This window comes from Crocodylus porosus, unplaced genomic scaffold (genome assembly GCF_001723895.1).
Source record: "Crocodylus porosus isolate Cpor-Errol unplaced genomic scaffold, CroPor_comp1, whole genome shotgun sequence".
Taxonomy (NCBI): Eukaryota; Metazoa; Chordata; order Crocodylia; family Crocodylidae; genus Crocodylus; species Crocodylus porosus.
In genome coordinates this window covers 28069948-28091144 of record NW_017728917.1, presented here as the reverse complement: position 1 = coordinate 28091144, position 21197 = coordinate 28069948, and the positions used below count along the sequence as shown (strand labels likewise).

The 21197-nt window shown below is 42.5% G+C and overlaps 1 protein-coding gene across 1 annotated transcript in view; it reads right to left on the bottom strand.

The window, feature by feature from the left end:
* NUP210 (nucleoporin 210) overlaps nt 1–21197 on the bottom strand; it is a gene marked incomplete at its 5' end in the record, with an annotated part of 113610 nt that overhangs the window by 52654 nt on the left and 39759 nt on the right. Inside the window, 6 exons of the mRNA XM_019537020.1 lie at nt 166–272; nt 2559–2751; nt 4100–4273; nt 6199–6420; nt 12587–12732; nt 14321–14519. Of these exons, the coding sequence (XP_019392565.1) occupies nt 166–272; nt 2559–2751; nt 4100–4273; nt 6199–6420; nt 12587–12732; nt 14321–14519 (1041 nt within the window). The remainder of the gene's footprint in view (nt 1–165; nt 273–2558; nt 2752–4099; nt 4274–6198; nt 6421–12586; nt 12733–14320; nt 14520–21197) is intronic.

Here is a 21197-nt window from a genome sequence, read left to right as displayed (position 1 = left end):
AGGGGAATATTATAAAAATTAGTGATGTGTATCTTCTTTTGAAGAAGCTCAGAAGATACTTATATTTAAATTACTTATGCACAATGCATTTAAGAAATTATTACATAGGGAAGCTGACATTAGGCATAATGGAAAAAGTAGGGAGAAAATTATAATTCAAAGTACCGGTATGTTCACTTTAGCTGCCTTGAGATGAGACTGCTGGTATCCTGTTGCAGTAGCAGAGACAGCAGCTGTTCCAGACTCATGATGAACAAGGACAGTTTGCAAACCTGAAACAGAAGTAGAGTAAGAGATTACAACAAGAAGAGTTCCATATAACAGGTGTTGAAAATGGATGGAATCACTCTTTAAAAATTAAGTAAATACTGGGTAAGGGGAAAAGATTTTTATGTTGAAAACAATACTAGCATAAGATTAAATGGCTACAAACTGGCTATAATCTAATTTTTAGTCTAAATTTATTTATTTCTATCATCAGAGCAGTTTGGTTTTGGAGGGGTGAGGGCTAAGCACTTAAGCTTATTCAGTTCAGTCTTAAAGATCCATGTAAGGCAATGGTTGTCAACCAGGGGTACATGTACCCCTACGGGAAACTTAAAAAGGTTGTAGGGGGTACACAGAACTGATGTGGCCGATAATGTGACCGATACATGCTTCTTGAGTGTGTGCAGCTACAACAGAGCACACAGGCAGCCAGGAGTGTAGCCCGGGTGGGGGCGAGAGAGGAGGGGTGCTACATCAAATTCTGGAGCAACAGCAGCCCCCACCCCATAGCTTCCCTCCCAACACCACTGCTGCCTGTCACAAGCCCAGCCCAACACACCCACTAGGAACAGCTCAGCGCTGCCTCGGCCCCAGCTCGCAGTGGCAGCTGACCCTGTCCCGCACGCAGATCGGGGGGCACACATCCCCCAAGCCCTCCCTGGGTGCGTGCAGCTGTGGGAGCCACCCCCACTCCCCAAACCCCCCCAGATGAGTGGCTCATGGCTCTGTCCCATGCTCTGCCCTGGCTGTGCAGTGCCTGCCCCTGCCCCACGCCCTCCCTCACTGTGGGGGACTCCATCTGCTCCCCCCGTTAAAAACAAGAAAAAATAAAGGGGTACATGAGACAGAAGGTGTACACTTGTTAAAAGAGGTTGAAAATCCCTGATGTAAAGGATGGTATGGGCAGAGAGTATGGATATACCAACTCCTTGTGGGTGGTGTGGAATCATGTTTCAAGTCCCTGGGGTATGGAATAAAAGGTAGCATTTGTAGTGGAATATACCTAGTAATCCCATGTCTCAGGGCTTTCTGGTTGCCAGATGAGACAAGGAAGTAATTCCCACACAGTTCCCTTGCTATCCCATGAATGCTACAAGCTTCTTGTGGGACGGGGGTTCACCTAACCCTGAGGCACTGGGATATCGATCACATCTAAGGTTTGACATTTTAGACTGAAGCACTCAGATCTTTCGGTTGAAACTTAAGACATTACAAAGGTTCTTGGCTAAAGATTGTCTCTCTCATGCTCGGTCATACCAATCATCAAATATAGGGTAAAGGAGGAAACTGTTTCCATAGACCAGATGGGCACAGGCCTTGGGAGTTTTTGCCTTTTTCTGTAGCAGGGGTGATGAGTGTTTCTCCTAGAAATTGCAGGGCATATATTAACCAGCTACTTCCCTGTCACTAGAGTTCCACAGCACTAGCAGTGTCCTAAACTCACTGCATTTGCCTTCAGCATGCTGTAGGGCATTTTTGGTGTTTTGAAGTTGAGGGTAAGGATGAAGAAGTTGAAAGTTTGTAGTGGCAATGGGGATTCCTTAGGTCAGTGGTGCTCAATCTCTGGCCTGCAGAACAATATCATCTAGCCCGTGGAGCTTTCCAAGAGTCTGGAAATTTGGCAGCAAGGGAATGGTGATAGCATTAATTGCTGCTTCTATGCTGCCAAATTTCCAGATCCATAGGGTGCCTGGCAGGCTGACTGATATGTTCCTGTGCACTAGGATCTTGCCAGCATATGGCTGGGCCAGTGCATGGGGTCACTCTGCAGCTGGATCTTGTCCACAGGGCTGGGCTAGCATGCCAGATCTTGCCTATGGACTGACCCTGAGCACTGACCCTGTGCTAAATCTAACCTGCAAATTGACCCTGCATGCAGGGTCTTGTGTACAGACCAGCCCTATGCTGCCGAGTCAGCCTGTAGGTTAATGACTTCCTGTGAACACAGGAACTAGACTTAATAGCCCCCAGGAGGCCTCTTCTAATCCTGTGATCCTCTACTAAGTTTCAGTCCCACCCACTACCTGCTCTGACAGGAAAGCCTTGTTAAATCAGGTTACAGGGCAGAAGAAAAGAGGAGGTAAAACATTACAGTGCTAGTGTCTCTTCTACTTATTTTGTTCAGAGAAATTTCACACCAACCTAGAAAACAAGATGGAAAAAAAATGACTGAAAAATTTGTATGTTAGATTATATGGAACTTAATTTCCCTAACTCTAACAAAAGCACCCCCAATTGCTGTTAATCTGATCTTCCTCCAAACAGAGCATATCATTTTAGCTGATCTGTACCATGCATTTTCTTCTGACCAATTCCATCCTCTTTCAGTTGCAGCTCCAATGGCATGCTGGGTTCAATGCTGGCCAAGGAAAATTTTGTTGATTCCCAGATTATAGCAAGTGAGCTGAAGTTATCAAATTTAATCCCCTGTTGGTCATAAACAGCTAAATCCAATACTGGATTGCGATAATTTGAAACAGGAACCTGAAAAATATATAAATAAATGAATAGAATTGTAAACTGAAGAGATGGTAGAACCTCTTTGATTTTTCAGATGTTTCCATGTCGATTAAAACCAGCCACCAATGAAAAGCCATATTAGACTATATTTTAACGTTCCTTTTGTCAGCAAGAGGGTGTTCATTAGACACTGTAGTCTTTCAGAGTCTAAAAAATGAAATATAGCTGAAGATACTGCTGTTACCCATAGGAAATATTTCAGGATTATACATCTTGCAAAGGATACTAATAATATTAAAGAGCAAGTTGGAAGCCTGTGGAGTTGCTGACAACAACTAATGCCAAGACTGATTTATAACACAAACTATATATCCCACATCATTGCTTAAAAAAATCTTTTTAAATGAAAATATTTAAAATTGCACATTAAAGCAAGCTTTATTAATATTTTGCAGAAGTAGAATATTTTGTATACATGATTGATGATATGCTATAGTTAAATGAATAATGCATATTTAGGAAGGGTACAGAAGATTGATCTCATTTGGATTCAAGAATCTTATAGTCTTACTACTGAAATAACCATTACATAAATGTGGGTCATATATGGATTTTATATAAAAGTCTCTGAGTAAATTGCATGTGTAACACACTCAATCATGTACATATATAGGTATTCATACATATAAAAGAGTGTTTACATCCATACAAATTAGATACATGTGTGAATGCATGCACAGTGTAAAATCAAAACTCTTAGACTTGGAGGAAAAACTTAGACTATTTAGATTAGAATCAGATAGTCTGAGAACCAGCTACTCTTCTCAGAAATAGTTGTTGGGAACATACATTCATTTATTTTTATTTTAAAAGTCTGACTTACATTTTGATTTAAACATTCAGGATGTAACAAACAACAATAAAAATTAGGGGTCATTATAAGAAAAATAGATGGATAGAGAAAAAATGGTCAGAAACCCTATTCAGAGCAACGTACAGTGAGGGTACAATAGGGAATTTCTGTCCTTATGTAAAATCTTATGCACCACCACACACAAATCCTCTGACTGGCACTTGGGAGTTGGGATCAGCAAGTATGATACACAATCTTTTGCATATGCATCCTTATTGGCCCAGTATAAATCCTATATTCAAACACTTCAGTTTTTCCAAACAGTTTCTTGTGTTTACCACTGTTGAACATGGAGAGATTGTTTGCAGAACTTGCCCTGGTCAAAATAGTAGGGCTCATTAACATTGCTCTTATAGTCTTTAAATGTTCAGTGTGGGAATCTATGTGGAAGTGAAATTTTGTTTCCAAAATATGAAAGGAGCATAACATCATTCCTTTTGTTTCTCCCCTCAAACTTACCACTTGCTTATTCTGTTGCAGCAAAGGGCAGGAAAGATCAAGCTGAGGATTTGCATAAACTGGAGTCAAAGTGAGTCGAGAAGGGGCAGTGCAAATAAGCTTCACAAAAGCAGGTTCAACAGCTGGGAAAGGGTTGGTAATGGTGGGCTTATTTCCAACTGTTAAGGCAATAACCTGTACAGGACAGATGAAAGGGAAGAACTAGTGAGAGAAAGTACCCTATTTCAGATATTTCAATTTTTTTTGACACAAAGTTCACTCTCCAATAGTATTCCATATCTACTACAGATATGAAATTGAGGATACATGTCTTTTAAAAGCAGTTCTAGACTACTATAAAACAAACTGTCATTCCCTATTCAGAGTTGTTATCAACCTTACAGTACAACAGAACACAGTTTCCAGCGCTTCTGAAGACAGCTGTCTAGGATCATCCTGCTACAGAAAGGGAAACCAACAGACATGGAGTTCCTGTAGACATTTTAGTAGCTCTAAAAACTTTGTTTTTTTCATTCTTCCCACTTCTTCCCCTTGACAGCTTGACATAAGCTCAGGCACTTCAGGCCTTCTGCTTGTTTGCTGCCTATAGCCAGCCTTTATCAGTCCCATCCACTGATGTGCGCTATGATCACAATATGATTTAGACGTGTGCATTTCTGTAACTAACAGTCAGTCAGAATAATTACATTCTGAAATAACAAGAACTTGTTGATTTTGGACCTGAATTAGATTTTGTGTGGTGTTCACTGGGAATGTCAGCCAAGCAGTTTGTCAACTACATTTTGTAGTGGATAACCCTTGAAAGATCCTTAGATGGATAGCCAAAATTCAGGCCAGACATGGATGTCGTATGTATCTTGCAGTTTTGTCAAGCAAGGAAATTCTCTTCTACTACATACTGGAGAAACAAGAAATGATGAAACCTTGTCAGTGAATGCAATCATGAGCTGACCACCTGAACCTACAATATTAAAGCAGTGTACCTGAATAATACCTGAACATTAGCAAGAGTACTTGGACTCCAATTTAACTTGGTCCAGAACTGAAATGTGAATAAACCATTTTATCCCAGGACAAAGAATATTCATTCAGACTTCCATTTCTATTTTCTTGGGACAAAACTTAAGGTGGCTCACAGGATAAGTGCAAAGCTTGTCCTGAAACATCTGAAAGCGGGTCTGAATGGTTGTCCCAGGTTTGCATCACTGAATCAATGGCAAAAAACATGTCACTACATTTAGCTGAGCACTAAATTCCAACTGGAAGGGCAATGTTTGTACATACTAATCTCAGGGCATTTCTATTCTGTGACAAACAAAGTCACATCTTTGTTTGTGCCAGATAAATGCAGTCTGTTCCTAGCCTGTTGCAACAATCTTATTCATGGCAAGTAAGTCATAACAATTTCTGTTGAATGTATCTTTTTAATAACTGATAATAATGATAAGATATATTCAGCTTCACAATATAGTAAACCATTATAATTATAGATTTCATAGACATTAGGGCTAGAAGGGACCTCAGAAGATCAAGTCTAGCCCCTCGCCCAAAGGGCAGGAAGTCAGCTGGGGTCATAGGATCCCAGCAAGATAAGCATCCAATTTGCTCTTGAAGATGTTCACTGTAGGTGCTTGAACCACCTCCGATGGCAGGCTGTTCCAGACCTTGGGGGCTCGGACAGTAAAGAACTTCTTCCTTATGTCCAGCCTGAAACAGTCTCGCAGTAGTTTGACAGGTCGACCTCATCATTCCTTGGGGCGCTCTGGTGAACAAACATTCCCCCAGATCCTGGTGGTCACCCCTGATAGACTTATAGGTGGCCATCAGATCATCCCTGATCTGCGCTTTTCCAAACTAAAGAGCCCCATTTCTTTATAAAATATTTATAAAAAATGCTTAGCTCTCAAGACTGGCATCAGATTAAAAAATGCTTAAAAATTACTTAGTCAAGTTTCTTACTGACTTATTACAGCAACCACTCATCATTTGGAGGCTAGATTTCTTCATCATAAATCAATCCGGTATTTTCTCAATTGCCTTGACTGTGGACTTGATGGGGGGAAAGAAACAACAAGCCATAAATATCTTAAGGCACTTACTTGCTCTCCTAGGCTTTTGCAAAATACTCTAACCCAATGCTGGAAATGATTTCGAGATGTAGGAGGCCCAAATAAGGATAAACTAATGCTTCCTGCATCTTCAGCAGTGATGTTCCTGAAGAATTTTGAAGGTTCTTGCACCCATGGTCTGGGTCCACCTTCAAATAACATGTCTTTAGAAGAACCCAATGTTACTAAGGCAACTGAAGGAGGATCAATAGTCTGCAAATGAACAAAGGATATAGTCACAAACATACATATTAAAACACGTGTTATACTGTGATTTACTTTGTGTGACATTTTATCATTCCTAGTGGAAATGCCAACCATCTGATTATTTTCTTGAAGCTACTATTTGTCCAAAGCTTTATAAAAAACTTAAAAAAAAAATAAAGGCTGGTTAAGAACACAGGAATACTAAAACAGACCATTAAAAGTAAATTAATTCTTTCTCTAGCATTATTAATATCCACAGAATCCCAACAGTTTGAAGAAAAATCTCCAGTAGCTGATAATCAAGTTCTCCTTTTACTGACTTCAGTAAAAGGCAAAACTGACTGACTCCAAGGCAAAAAAAAAAAGAGAGATGCTGGGTGGGCCCTAGAGCCGCTGAAGAAAATGACTTAAAAAGGGTCAGAATTACATCCTCTAACTTCTGAATTCTCCAACTTGACAGTTATCTACCAAATAGAAATGTTTTCCAGAATCTGCACTTTATATGTTTATTTACACTACTGAATGAAATCAAAGTTTTGAAGTGAGACTTCCTAGGAATATTATGCCGAATTAAACAGTAATGTACATCCTGGCAAAAATGCATGGGAGATTATGCTTGGCAACTGTTCCTCAGCTCTGGAACCCCCTCCCTTCTTGAGATCTACCAAAGCCTGAGCCTGGACATCTCTCAGAAGCATTGCAAGAGTATCCTATTTGGGCAGGCATTTATCAAACAAAGCTGGCCTGAGGTGCTGTTTAGCAGATCTCTGTTTTATTTTGATGATCTAGTAGCCCTGTTGAGTTGTTCTGTTGGGAGTGGGGGCATATATATCACAAAAGTAAATAAATCTTGTGCCACCATCTCATTGACTTCAATGGGACTGCCTGTGATGTTTATTTACATAGAAACTGCTCCAACATTTGTAATATGTAAACAATAATTTGTTTCAAGTGTTTTACAACCTCATTTAAGTATATATTGGATTTACAGGTAAAGGGCTGGTACTCAATATTTTCTAGGACCATGTGGAAACACAATTATTAATGGCAGGCATTGTTCTTCTGGGCTTTTTTTACTCTACCTCACAGGTTACGCTTTTTCCATAAACTTTCATGTGTTGCCAAGAATGTGGGATTAAATAATTTATGCTGTTGGCTTTTGTTCATTCTTCTGTGATAAGACCTTTCACTCTTCTTTATTCTGTGGACCAGTTCATGTGACATCTCATCCAACTCCCTCACCCTCCCCAAAGAAACCCCCAAAAAACTAACAACAACCCACCACAGTGAACTTATTATTCTGAAGACCAGAAATCACAGTTTCAAAAATACCATAAAATGGTGATTTTCAAAGTCTTTGACACTGGTAGCTAAATAAGAGGCCAGGAACTGTTAGTCAGGATGCATTTAATAATCCTATTCTTTGACTCTCTACCTGCCAGTCATTTTATTGCCTATGGAAGGAGGAATTAGTTTTTTTATCTGAAATATAACAAGCTCAAACATTTTTGCAGATTTCAGTCTTAATGAGAGAAGATCTTTTATTACATTCATGATGTCTCAATATTTTTTGACAGCTCAGGTTGTCTGAAACATATACAAAGAACTCTTCTTGAGGAAGCTTCTTTGATCTGGTACAAGCTCTGTTTATTGCTTCTGTCCCCAAACCTGGTACATTCCATTTTATAATCTCACTCCATACTTCAACACCAAGAAATGAAACGCTGTCTTCGATGAATGTAACTTTTCCCAGCTCAGTGGACATCTTTTAATATAAGCTCTATATTTACTTGTTTGAACTCTTACTTGTCAGTTTAATTCTTGAATATATTACCTGCATGAGTGTTGCGTTACATCTTTAGTTTCCAATAGCGTACCTTATTCATCATATGTATGTGTTACTATTTCTGAAACCCATAGCCTCTTTGTTCTGTAATACTATATTGTGCTTTGATTTTAGCTCATGTAGTATTCATAATTGAACAAGAATATTTTATAAATTAAATTGGCATAAAGGACTCTAATAATAAAAAAGATGGGATGAATACTGGCAGAAGAGAGGAAATGTTCAGGGGATGAGACAAAGGACCACTTTTGTCTTTTAACTATTCAACTTAAGCCAGATTGGAGTAGAATAAGTCACAACTGATTATAATGCAATTCCACTTTAGCCAAATTGGTCCCAGTATTCAGACTGTTGGGATTTTAAGGAAAAATTATTGATTCCAGAAGCCAAAAATTTTACTATACTAAGACATACCAGCCTTACCTTGTCTGATATCAGTATTTCATTACTAATTATGAGGCTAAAGTCATTGCACTGTATTGCTCAGTACTGCCCTTCAATTCAGGATTTTATTTTCTAAGCCTGTGGGAATAGGGAAGGATTCAATTTGGATTCGGAGGACAGTGATTTGATTCAGAGATTCAGATCACTGTCCTGAATTGATCTGGCTGAATCAGCTTTGGGAGATTTGGCGCCGATTCAGAGTGGCCGGGGAGAGGCAAGCATAGCCAGGAAGCTCCTTCGGCTGGGCGGGGGAGCTGCAGGAGAAGCCCCCATGGCTGCCCTGCTCAGCCCCACCCCCGCCTAGTCCTGGCACTTAAAAAAAGCCCTGTACTCACTGGCTGCAGGAGTGGTGATTGGGGCCTCCAGGTGCTCATGGCAGAGCCCACCCCCCCACGCTATGCAGCAAGGGGAAGTGGGGATTCCCTCCACCCCCTCCCTGCACTTGACACCCCTGTGGCAGCTGCCCCACAGCAGTAGCCTGCCAAGCCGCACCACACCCGTGCCATGGGGGAGCTGCCACAAGTCCTCAGAGGCCCCCAGTCACTGCTGCCAGAACCAGTGAGTGCGGGGCTCTTTTCCTTTTTTTTTGAAGTTCCGGGAGGCTGGGCTGGGTGGGGGATGGGGCAGCCATTGGGGCTTCTCCTGTGGCTCCTCTAGCTGTGCCTGCCTCTGCCCCAGCAAGGAGAGCCGTGGGGGCTATGCCCTGCTGCTGCTTGCCCAGTCAGTGCTGTGAAGGCATGGCTTACTCGGGGCAGTGGCAGGGCATAGCACCTGCTCCCAGCGCTGCCACGACCACATCAGTGCTGGGAGCGGGGGCTCTGCCCTGTCACCACTTGCCAGCTGATGTGCAAAGCAGGTGCAGCAGTGCTGGGAGTGGGGGCTATGCCCTGCTGCCACTTGCCCACTTCTGCCTGGAGTGAGCCATGCCCGCAGCCCACCCCAGGTGGACAAGCAGTAGCAGGACAGAGTGCCCGCTCCCAGCAATGCCGTGCCCCCTGCCCCCCACCACAGCTGGGCAGCTTGCCCCAGCCCCAATCCCTCCAACCCCACACCCCTTCCCTCCCTTCTCCCCCAACCCCAACAGATTTACCAGCTGGAGGCAGCTGTCTCAGCTGCGTGTTTAGTCTATGGCCGAATCTTTGAAGTGGCCAAATCTTTTCTGAATTAATTCAGATGCTTTGAATCAATTCAGAACTTTTACTTGGTCTGCTGATTCAATTAGGATTCAGATTCAGAGATTCAGTCTCTGAATCAGGCCAAATCTTCTCAGAATTGAATCAACTACCAAAGCTTTGCACTGCCCTATTATTGTCCCATTTTGCTTTGTCATCTGTCCACCAATGAAAACATTTTTATTTTTTGCAAGGCTTTTTGCCAAATACAGTGAAAGCTCTGTTATCCTGCATCTCCCGGGAATGGGGGATGCCAGATAACAAAATATGCCGGTTAACTGAGCGGCCCAGGCTGCTGCTTCTCCTGCCGCATCTGGGGCATCCCACTGCCCCTCCCACGGCATTGCCATCCCTCCTGTGGGCCCCGCAGGACAGGGAGGTAGACCCCGCACAGCCTGTTATGCCTCCGGGCCATGGGGACTTGGCAGCACAAGCTGCTTTGCCCTGGGCTGTGGGGGCCCTGAGAAACCGGTAGTGCCACAGTGGGCACTTCTGGTTTCACTTTCTCTTACAACCCGGCATGCCAGTTAATTGAGCATGCTGGTTTGTAAGATGCTGGTTAACAGAACTTTTACTGGAACAGGTTTGTGCACTGTGACAGGAACTGTAATAAGACAGGCCTGCCTTTCTTTGCTGCTGTGATCATGCACTTGTGACTGCTCTCATTACTAGTTTATTAGGCCAATTATTAATTATTTTTAAAAAGCCAGTTTGAATCTTTGAAGGCTCTGAGCTTCCCACACCCTCATATCAGAGTGAACTGAGTAGTAACTAATTAACCAAACAACTATGTTTTGGAGAAGAAAAAGTATATCCATGTCCTGAATGATTTCATGAACTGATTGTGAAGTCCAAGTCTATTTATAAAATTCTGTGAAGGAGATACCATTTAACTGCACACCTTCCTCATTTGCTTCTCATAGCATCTTCTCATTTCCCATAATTACATATTGCTTTTATTGAGATCTACAGTGCACAGCCCTTGTTTCTTTACTGTGGTTCCCATATTTGCTTCTGAAAGATCTACTATGCTGTACCTTTTCTTGAGCAGAGAACTGTCCTTTCTAAATGTTATTGTTTTGCTACACAACTTCAAAAATGGATTACTGCAACAAACTCATTTTCAGCCTAGGAAGAAGTGGAAAAAATGCACTCTCTCAGTGGTACTCAACTTCCAGCACATGAAACCATGTCTACCTAGCCTGCACAGCTTTCTAGGTGTCCTGAAATCTAGCTGTGGGGGAGAAATGGCAATTAACACTGCTATTGCTCCCCTGCCACTGGATTTCCTTGATGGGCCAAGTACTATAGTTCTCTAAGCATGATCTAGCATGGGGCCTCAGCAAGTATGTGGGGCCAGGCTCAGTGGGTGTGCACCAGATAAGGCCGTGGTCAGGCTGGCAGGCATGTTGATTAGGCCTGTGGACTGACTGCACACCACTGATCTGGTCCATGAGGCCAAAGGTTGGGCATCCCTGCACTAACCCACTACAGTATACTATCAATTTCCTTAAACACTGTTTAAGCAGACGCCTGAAAAAGAAAAACTTCACAAGATATAAATGTCAGCAGAGAAATCAAATGTCTTTCAGTACCGTAGAACACGAGGGCCAGAAGGGACCTCAGGAGATCTAGTTCAAACCCCTGCTCAAAGTAGGACCATCCCCAACTAGATCATCCCAGCCAAGGCTTTGTCTAGATGAATTTTAAAAACCTCCAAGGATGGAGATTCCACAACTTCTCTGGGGTAACTTGTTCCAGTGGTTCTTACTCTTCTGGTGAGAAAGTTTCATCTAATGTCTAACCTAAACCTCCCTTTCTGCAACCTGAGCTCATTGTTCCTTGTTCTGTCATCTGACACCACTGAGAACAGTCTAGCTCCATCTTCTTTTGAACCAGCCTTCAGGCAGTTGAAGGCTGCTATTAAACTAGCCTCCACGTAGTTGAAGGCTGTTATTAAATCCCACCTCAGTCTTCTCTTCTCCAGACTAAATAGGATTTTTCTGTCCTATGTGCAGGACTTGGTATTTCTCCTTATGGAACCTCATGAGACTTCTTTTGGCCTCCAGTGTGTCCAAGTCTCTCTGAATCATAGTCCTAACCTCCAGCATATCTACTACTTCCCCCAGCTTGGTGTCATCTGCTAACTTGCTGTGGGTACATTCCATCCTATCTTCCAGGTCATTGATGAAGATATTGAACAAAAGCAGTCCTCTGGTTCCTCTGGATAACAGAGTGTCTTAAGACACTCTCATGGACCCAGAGGAACTTCCACCTTCAGCTTCCTCTGTGCAAAAATAAAGTTTATTTTCTACCTATGGGGACTTTCTTACTATCTTTAAATTTTCCCTGAGCCTGAGGAAGGGCGTACATGCCCGAAAGCTTGCAGAAAAAGACTTTTTTTGTGATTTCTTTGTTGGTCTAATAAAAGGTCTCATCTCTGAACCAAGAGTGCTAGAGTTTTGCATTTCTTGTTAAAGTTAAGCTATACCACATCCACTGGTCTCCACACATCCACAGGGCCAGTCATCATACCATAGTAAATTCAGACGTAAGCATGCACTTACTACTTTTCTAAATCAGAGCCACAGTTACCTAAACCAGGATCATGAGATCATCATTTCATTTTTACACACAGGTTTCACAATAGAATTGTTACTTAAAAGTTTTAGGAGCAGAAATGAAATAAAATGTTCAAGTGTAGTCTTACTTTTAGTGGCAGATAAGCAGCAATCGTGATGCTAGCACTAAGGTGGACATGACCATGCGTATAACTAACCACAAGTGTTGTATATCCTTGAGCTTCAGCTTTCACTCTGACTCCACTGCAATAGTCAGAAAGTGGCTTCAGTCTCCCTGTCACAGGAAAAAAACACACATACACACATTTGGAAACAGCTGACAGTTCTTAATGTAGCTTCTCAACAATAATATGTATATACTTAGAAGATTCAAAGAATATGTATTCCTGTGACCACAAAGGTAACATGTAACCCACCTAATTTTATTCAATAATGCATTATCGTCAATTTCAAAACTTTCACCTTACTCAAGTACACTTGTTTCATAAACTTCTTTTGCTTCCAGATCATTCAAAAGGAAGAGACGGCTCTCTTCTTTAGGGCACAGAACAATATAATTTGTTTCCTCATTTAGCAGAGTACTTTAAACTTGCTGTTTTAAATTGAAACTGGCTTGTAACTAAGCCCAAATAAACTACATAGTCCAGACACCCTTTTCTACATGAACGTATGCAATACATCATGTACTAAGTTAATGATTAGGGCTAGGTACAGATATTCAAAAAACCTGAGGTGGAATTGATTTATGTTACACAGTTTTCTGTAAGTGCTATAGTTTAGATTGGTAGTAAACACAACACACATTTGCCTTTTGAGGTGAGGGTAGTGGGGTGACTGGGTTCTGACATTTTTAAAACAGTCTGTGCGTGCTGAACTTCTGTTCTATTATGCATATAGACTGGTTTCCAAACACATATATCAGTAAAAGTGTAACGGCTTTACCTGGCCCGTGTTAAACCTTAAGCTAGATGAGGTCAAGGTATTTCCATTGTACGCTCCTTTTTGCTGAACCATTTTCTTTACAGTACAATGGCAAATTAGATACAGACATTTAAAATACCTGCTTCTCAGACAAACAGATATCCAAATTTGTCTGGCTCTATAATACAGTCACATAGACTATAGGCCATACAAGAGGATGGTTAGAAAGGACTGTGGCCCTACCCCATTTAGAGGCAGGAAACACAATGTAAAGAGACTTGGCCAGGTGGCACAGAAGTCTTACTGGCAAATTTGGAAGATGCACATCCCGTACTTTAGTAAAAAAAAGTGCTATAATGGGTAACAATAGCTAGGAATATACCTGAGGAAACAAATGCTTAAAGCTTAAGAACAGAAGTGTTCTGGTACTGCTGACAAAATATAAAAGTTCCCAGCACCACTTCTCCCAAAAACAGACTAACAATCAGGGGCCAGATGGGTTAATGGAATTAAAAGAGACCGTTCCACTCCTTAGTCAAATCTGCTCTATTTGAGAGTCTGATTGCCTCACATTAGGCCCACAGTTCATATGCTTATTTATTAAATGTGAGGAATCAATCAGGTGTGTTATAGCTAAAATAGTGGAAAAATAGTAAAGTTATGTGCAAGTCTGCACATGCCAGCATTTTCAGTGTACTTATTGTTACAGCTTTTGGAATACTCAGAAATGCTAAGAGAAAAAGAAAAATGCCACTCCATAAAAAGAGGGCATTTTAAAAATAGAGAAATATCAAACTACTTTATCTCTTCATTTGAAGTTGGACATCCTCTGCTAATTTTCTACACAACTGCTGAAACAGAAATTACTAGTGGGTAAAGGACTTCTATTCGTACCATCTCTGTTTTGTAAAGTGAACTAAATGCATCTTTTCTAAAATCACCTTGAAGCGGTTTGAACACACCACGGTTGTCTACCTCCACAACTAAATCAAAATGCGAACAGTCGCTCAGTGTGACCATCTCACTGGTTTCAACATTCATTAGACCATTAATCCTCAGGGGTAGCTCTAATATCTGACCAATGCGTGCCTCAACTTGACATGGTGTGAACTCCATGCCACTGGGTTCAGTTACATATACCTGAGGGAGACAAGAAACAAAGATGTAAGACAGGCTGCATGAAACCAGTTATAAAAGAAGATGGAGACAGGAAGGCTTAAGTCCCAGTCATTATGTCTTGCCCTACAATTCCTCAGTATTCTTAACTCTCTCAAAGACATCTCAATGTAATCAACTTTCCTCTGACTAAGGAGGGCAGGAAACAATGCTCTACCTATACACTTTCAGTGCTTGTCTGTCTGCCACAAAGACATCCAAGAGCAGTGGTTCTCCACTTTTTTCTTTTTTTTTTGTTTAAGATGCAAGGCACCTCATTTCAAAAACTAATTTATTACAGTGCTTACCTCCTTGCCAAGGGGGCCAAGCAGTAGGGCTGTGTGAAATTTCGACGGGTGTTTCACTTCAAAGCTGTTTTGATGCATTTCGACCTCAAAACAGTGAAACAAATGAAATGAAAGGCTTCAAAACAGCTTTGAAATGAAACGAGGGCACTTGAAACGTTTCAAACATTTTGAGTTTCAAATCTAGGCTTGCTTGCAGCTAAACAGAAACTAAAGAGAGGGAGGGGGAAGAGGGGGGAAGGACTGCTCTGACATTGACTGTGTAGCTGGCCGGTGACTGTGATCCTTCCCTGAGGTCCCTTCCAAACCCAGTGCTCTGGGGGAGGGACAGAAAAACAGCATAAAAAGCATTGCTTGAACTGAGCTTTCTCTGTGCCTTCACACTTACAAGTGATACAGAGTCTTGCTCTGAACAGATTGAGGTGCAGTTTCCTAGAACCCCCTGCACCTATCTCCTTGAAACTTGATAGGCTTTGTGGCCTCAGCAGGGCCACCATCCTTGCTGTCTTCATTCAAATCAGGAAAGAAATGACAAAGTTATAGGCATTCCCCATTATAGTCTATGGGCAAAAACAGCGAAACACGTTGAAACAGTGAAAAAGTTTTGACTAAATGAAATGGAACAGTGGTCTGAAACAGCAAAACAAAACACTGTCCCTTCAAGATGGCAAAACAAGTCAAAATGAAACCGTGCTGTTTCACACAGCCCTACCAAGCAGCACCCACGTGAAGATGAGCCTGAGTCTGCACTACTCGCACCTATGCTCACTTTTCAAACGATCTCCTGGTATCCCACCATAGCAGAGAATCACTAGCCTAGAGAGCGCTTAGAAACATCCTCTAAAATTAAGACCGTTCCTTCATACTGGTCCAAGTCCCTACCAGACTGAAGAGCTTTTTCATGAACTTGTCAAGTTTGCATTCTGTGGATTCACTGCCTATTCCGTGCCCCACAACTACCAGATGTATTAAAATATAAGATGACCCTGACTAAAAGATGACCCCTCCCAATAATCAGATTCTATATATGGAAATTTTATAAATTTGGGATAATTTTCCAAGTAGAGAATCTAATTATTGGAGATTTGCTTTGAATGTGTCCCCTTCCCACTGCTATAGCAGGAAAAGTAAATTTGGGGGTTACATAGCCCCGTTGCCCTCTGCCTCCCCCCAACTTCTTCCCCCTGCAGCCCCTTCCCCGTTCCTTATGGTCAGAACCTACTGTCCCTGGGCACGTAGAAGTGAAAAGCAAATTGGAAAACACTGACTTTTAAATAAAGCATAGACTTAATTCATCCAGAGTTGATGCATGTTGCCTTTTTTTGAAACTACTGCAAGTTTTGGCACATCATAAACACATTTTTAAGTAGCACTTTTGCTCCTATTTCTGTACAATATAAACTATGAATGACGTTAGTCCAAAGCCAAAAGACTCATGATTTACCATACAGCTCATTGGGCTGGGCACCAGCAGAGGCCGTAGTGTTTCAAGCCATGGCAACCCCGCAGCTCAGCACATGTGTGTACTCCAGAAACCATCCCACAAAGGATCCGTGTGCTAATTAGCCCCTCAACTCCTGACTGGAACCAGGTGTTCTTGTTATGAGTCCTGGGATCCTCCAAAAAAACTATATGCAGATGAGGGGCAGGGTAACTTGGTACAGCTTCAGGCCACACTAATCATATGCACCAGGCTTAGAGAAGGTGGGGGAGAGAGGGACTCTGGGTGAGCTGTGTGGGGCCCTATTTGGTGATGTTTGTCAGACATTTAAGGCTGCTCTTGTATACAAACTTAAGATGAAGAGATTTTTCCCCCCATGCTGATTAGGCGTAAAAATCTTGTCTAGTACTCAGGTAAATATAGTAGCTTTTAAGATGTTCAGCATTTTCTTCCCCTACAGACACTGCCAGATACAGGTGGCATCTAGCAGGAAAGGAGGTAACAGCAACGTGTAGAAAGAACTCTAGCAGGGATTCCATGGGAGATTTAAATTATTTTATGTTGCTGACAGAATATTTAAGGGACACTTTTTAAACAGTGTATTGATATGAGATTGTTGTGTTTCAGATTTCCTTCCAGCTGAAAAGAACAAATTAAATAAAAAATCAATAAACAACTTTTATTTACAGAAGTAATCATTCTGTATGAAGTACCATCAAAAAACCTAAAGGTTTCATGCTGGAAGTAAAACAGGCAGCATCAGGTCCTAGAAACTCAGATTGTTCAGAAGTTTTATATAAAAAATGTACATAGATACATCAACCCAAATGCTGACATGCCCCTGGAACCCTATTAGTTGTTGCTCTAATTTAATAGTTTCTTGCTAATGTTAAAGAATCCATCATAGTTGGATCGAACTTTTTATAACAATTGCTGTGATCAATTTTTTTTCATTTGCAGTGTCTAAGACTTAAAACCATCTGCCAATAGTGATAGGGTATATTGTTGGACCATATGGTACGGTGTTAAAATTGTAATATTCACAGAATATAATTAACTATTCTTAGAAACTTGTTCATCAAGGTCAGAAGACAAAAGCTCCTTACTTCAAACATAACATTTATGCCAAATCAAATCCATTGCTTTACATATAAATGCAGTTGTTTAATGCCTTCAAAAGTGAGCTACTTAGTTCTGAAAGCTCTAAGTACTGTTTTCAAAGGTCACATGATAAGAAGCATTTTCTTTAGTTACAATTTCAAATACAAGTAAAAGCTTGCAGGCAAATAATGTTTTAAATTAAAAACAGTATTTCTCAACTTCCTGCTGGTAAGTATCATGTTGTTAAGAAGTATCATCTTTGGGATACAGCTCACTGGAGGTGCAATATCTAGAGCAAGACTGTAAACTAGTTTCACAGATTAAACCACCATAACATCAATGTTTAAAAACAATTATGGTAAATGTCATTTGAACCATATTTTATGCAACTGTCATAGTTCATTTGAAACAGAACAATGACATGCTGATGCATCCAGTTACAGATGTACTGGTATGCAGAAAGACTTTTTAAAATGTTTTGAAATATTTTTTCCCCCAAACACTCAGGTTGCCAGAACAAAAGGATGGCTGTTTAAATGGCTCTCTCTTCTTTATAGGGACAAAATTAGAGATTGGGACAAGCAGATCCTTTCTAAAGCTCCTTCCAAAAGGACTGAGGCATCAAAAATGCAATATGGCACCTACAGAACTTCAGCTATGTTATGCTACAGAGAACCTAAAAACAATGACTTATTTTGGGAAGCCAATATCTGTAATTTTAATCCAATCAGTTCACTCCACATTAGTTTCTAAACTACACCTGTGTGTCCTGGAAGGCAAGTGTACTTCCTTAATCTGCAAATGCTCTTAATAGATCAAATGCCATTTTCCTTCAGAGACTGAGAACATCACCTCCCATAAGATTGAGAGGCTGCTTAACAGCTGCGTCTCTAACTAGGGATCTGTTTGGCATTGTAGCAGGGCACTAAGACATGCCTGCTTCTTAAGGCTGAAGAAGCCTGGCCAGGGACCTCTGCAGGCCAAACAGAGCTCGCCAGCTGCAGGCTGCTGGGGTAACAGCTTAAGGGAGTGATGGGCCACACCTGCAGACATCATCTGACCAGCAGGAGGCAGGGTTCTGGGATATATAAACCAAGGCTGTAGCTAGCAGATGCACTCACATCCTGGCAACTGACAGGGAAGGAGCTCCTGCCTGCTGAAGCTACTTCAGATCTGGTGCTGCCTGCCTAGCTACTGCCTGCTGTTATCTAGGTGTTAAAGGGAGTCTCCCAGGTAGCTAGATAGGGGCATGTTACTCTGAGTGGAAGTTTGTTCCCTTAAAGAGCAAAAGATTTGGTAGAGTCCAGAGCGCCAAAAAGGGGGCAGCTGGAAGGGCGCAGAAGCCCAGAGTGCCAGAGGGGTGCAGCGCCAGGTGTCCAAGAGATAAGCAGAGAGCCAGGCATCTCAGATAAAGGTGCAGAAAGCCACTCTCTAGAGAACTCAGTGCTCATGAGTTGCAAAGAAACAGGAGCCAGTGGGCTCAATGCCAGGGGTGTATACAATTGATGATGGTAGTAACACCTGCAAACATGTATGCACTGTGCAGTATAGCTGGGTACATGAAGGGCAGACCCCGCCTAACGAACAACTTTATTTATTATACAAGGCGTGGCAGATGAGGTAGGTGGGCAGACTGCCCAAGACAGGTGGGTAGGCTGAGGCAGAGTTTGGCCTTAGGGCGGCCCCCTGTCACAGGCATAAACACATATAAGCTTGGTAAAGATTTCATGCTGACCATATAATGTACAAAGACAGTCAGATCAGTCACAGATTCTAACTTGTAGCTTGTGGGTGCATCCAAACATGCGCACATATGTGTCTTGCAGCATCTCAAAGCCCTTTGAGACGCTGCAAGAGGCATGTGCAGGAACAAAATGTTCCCCGTGCTAGAAATCTGTAGCACAGGGGCAAAATTAGATCCCCCACCTACCCCCTGAGTCTCTCCATCACTGCCCTGCCCAGTCCCACCCCCGCAATCCCTGCCCTGCCTGGCCCTACTCCCCAATTGCCCCCTGAGCCCCGCCCCTCCAATTGCTGCCCCTCTGGGCCCCAGCATCCTGGCAATTAAAAAAAAAACAAAACAGTAGCAGCTGCTGTCAGGGGCACTGTGGGACCCCACATCGTGGGGCTGGGAGACAACTGCAGCAGCCCCAGCCTGGGTCCCGTGCTGCGTGGGGGGTGGGATCTGCCAGGAGGCCCCACAGTCCCTGCTACTGCTGGTGAATAGACGCTTTTTTTTTCTTTTAAGTGCCAGAGGCTGGGGTGGGGGGACCCAGGGAGCAAGCGGGGGTGGGGCTTGTGGGCCCTGTATGGAGGAGGGGGGTGGTAGCCCGTGTGGGGGGCAGCAAAACATATAGGTATTTAGAATTCACTTCATTATGATGATACAGACACCACTAGGCTTCCAAATGGCTCTAACACTATAAATACATCCATAAAACACTGCCCAACTGATCACTGTCTCCTGTGTGTATATAGTGGTCTTTTGTTTCAATTGTGGAAGAACATAGATTTTGGGGCATTTTATAGACTGACTTCGGCTTTTTTTTTTTTTTTTTTAAATCAGGGATTTTTCAGTTTTCAAATAGAGAACACCAAATTCCTGCTAGGGAGGCCAGTGGCAGGACCCTGCCTGCTCAGAGCTGGCACCTTGGACTCAGCTGGCTGTGGCTGACCTGGCCAATTGGGGCTAGAAGGGCATGCTTTGACAGTTCAAAGCAGTCCACCACACTAAGAACATCTTCCAGGTGATAGCTGCCCATGGAGGGGGCACACATGGCAGTAGTGCCACACAAAGGCCAACTCTGTAGCCATAGCCCACTGGCAGGTGACCCAGATGGGCAGATGCCTCTACTGGCTGTGCAGCCCCATCCAGGTCTGGCAGGTGTGCAGCAGGTCACAGTCAGGTAGCATCCCTGGGGGTGCAGGGAACTCTCAGGGCTGCTTCAGCAGTCCAGCTGGCACAAAGGGTTGCGTCTCCAGGTACCAATTGGCTGCACCTCAGAAGCTCCTGAGAGCAAGTAGCCCTGAGCTACTTGACAGGGCAGCTTTTTAACTGCTGGGGACAACACAAGTGGTGGCCCAGAGCTCTAGCTCCCCCTGGTTGCAGATCCAGGAGGAGCCAGGCAGGGTTATTTTCCCCAGGTGACACAATTTGCCCCACACCAAAGTGCACATCCAGGCATGTATGCTGAGGCAAAAAGCCCTGGCTCAAATTTGTGCTGCCTCTATTTGACCTGCTGCAAGTGCACGTGCCTGCATGGGTGCACGTGCCCTGCGAGTTCAAGAGCAAACTTTTAAGTCAAGCTTTTGTTCCAAATCTTAGGTTATTAAAAACGAAGTAGAAGTGTGGCTTTAAATGCCTCAGGGGTATAGGCTGTAGCCATGTTGGTCTAAGGACATAGGCAGACAAGATTCTTTGGGTAAACCTGATATTCAGACCATGCTTCAGTAGCTATATTTCACTCAGACAGATATAGACAAAAGTGTCTTCATTTTAGCCCCAGTGCAGCACACTATGCAAACATGTGCTAAAAGTGGCATGCTGCTGTGAGGCCTTCATTCTTACCACCACCAGCAGCACTGCACAGAGGTTTGATTTTCACGTATTCATCACTATAACTGAGGTAAGCAGACTAAAATTAAACAAGACAGAATTTGACCAGTGGTCCCTCTCTTTTGTGGAAAATGCTATTAAATGTTATACTTTATTATTTCAGGTTACTATGCATGGCATTTCAGTCTTACTAAGATTAAAGCAGTCATACAACTTCAGTTAAGGAACGAAAAGGAGCATTTTTGTCCCCCACAACTGAA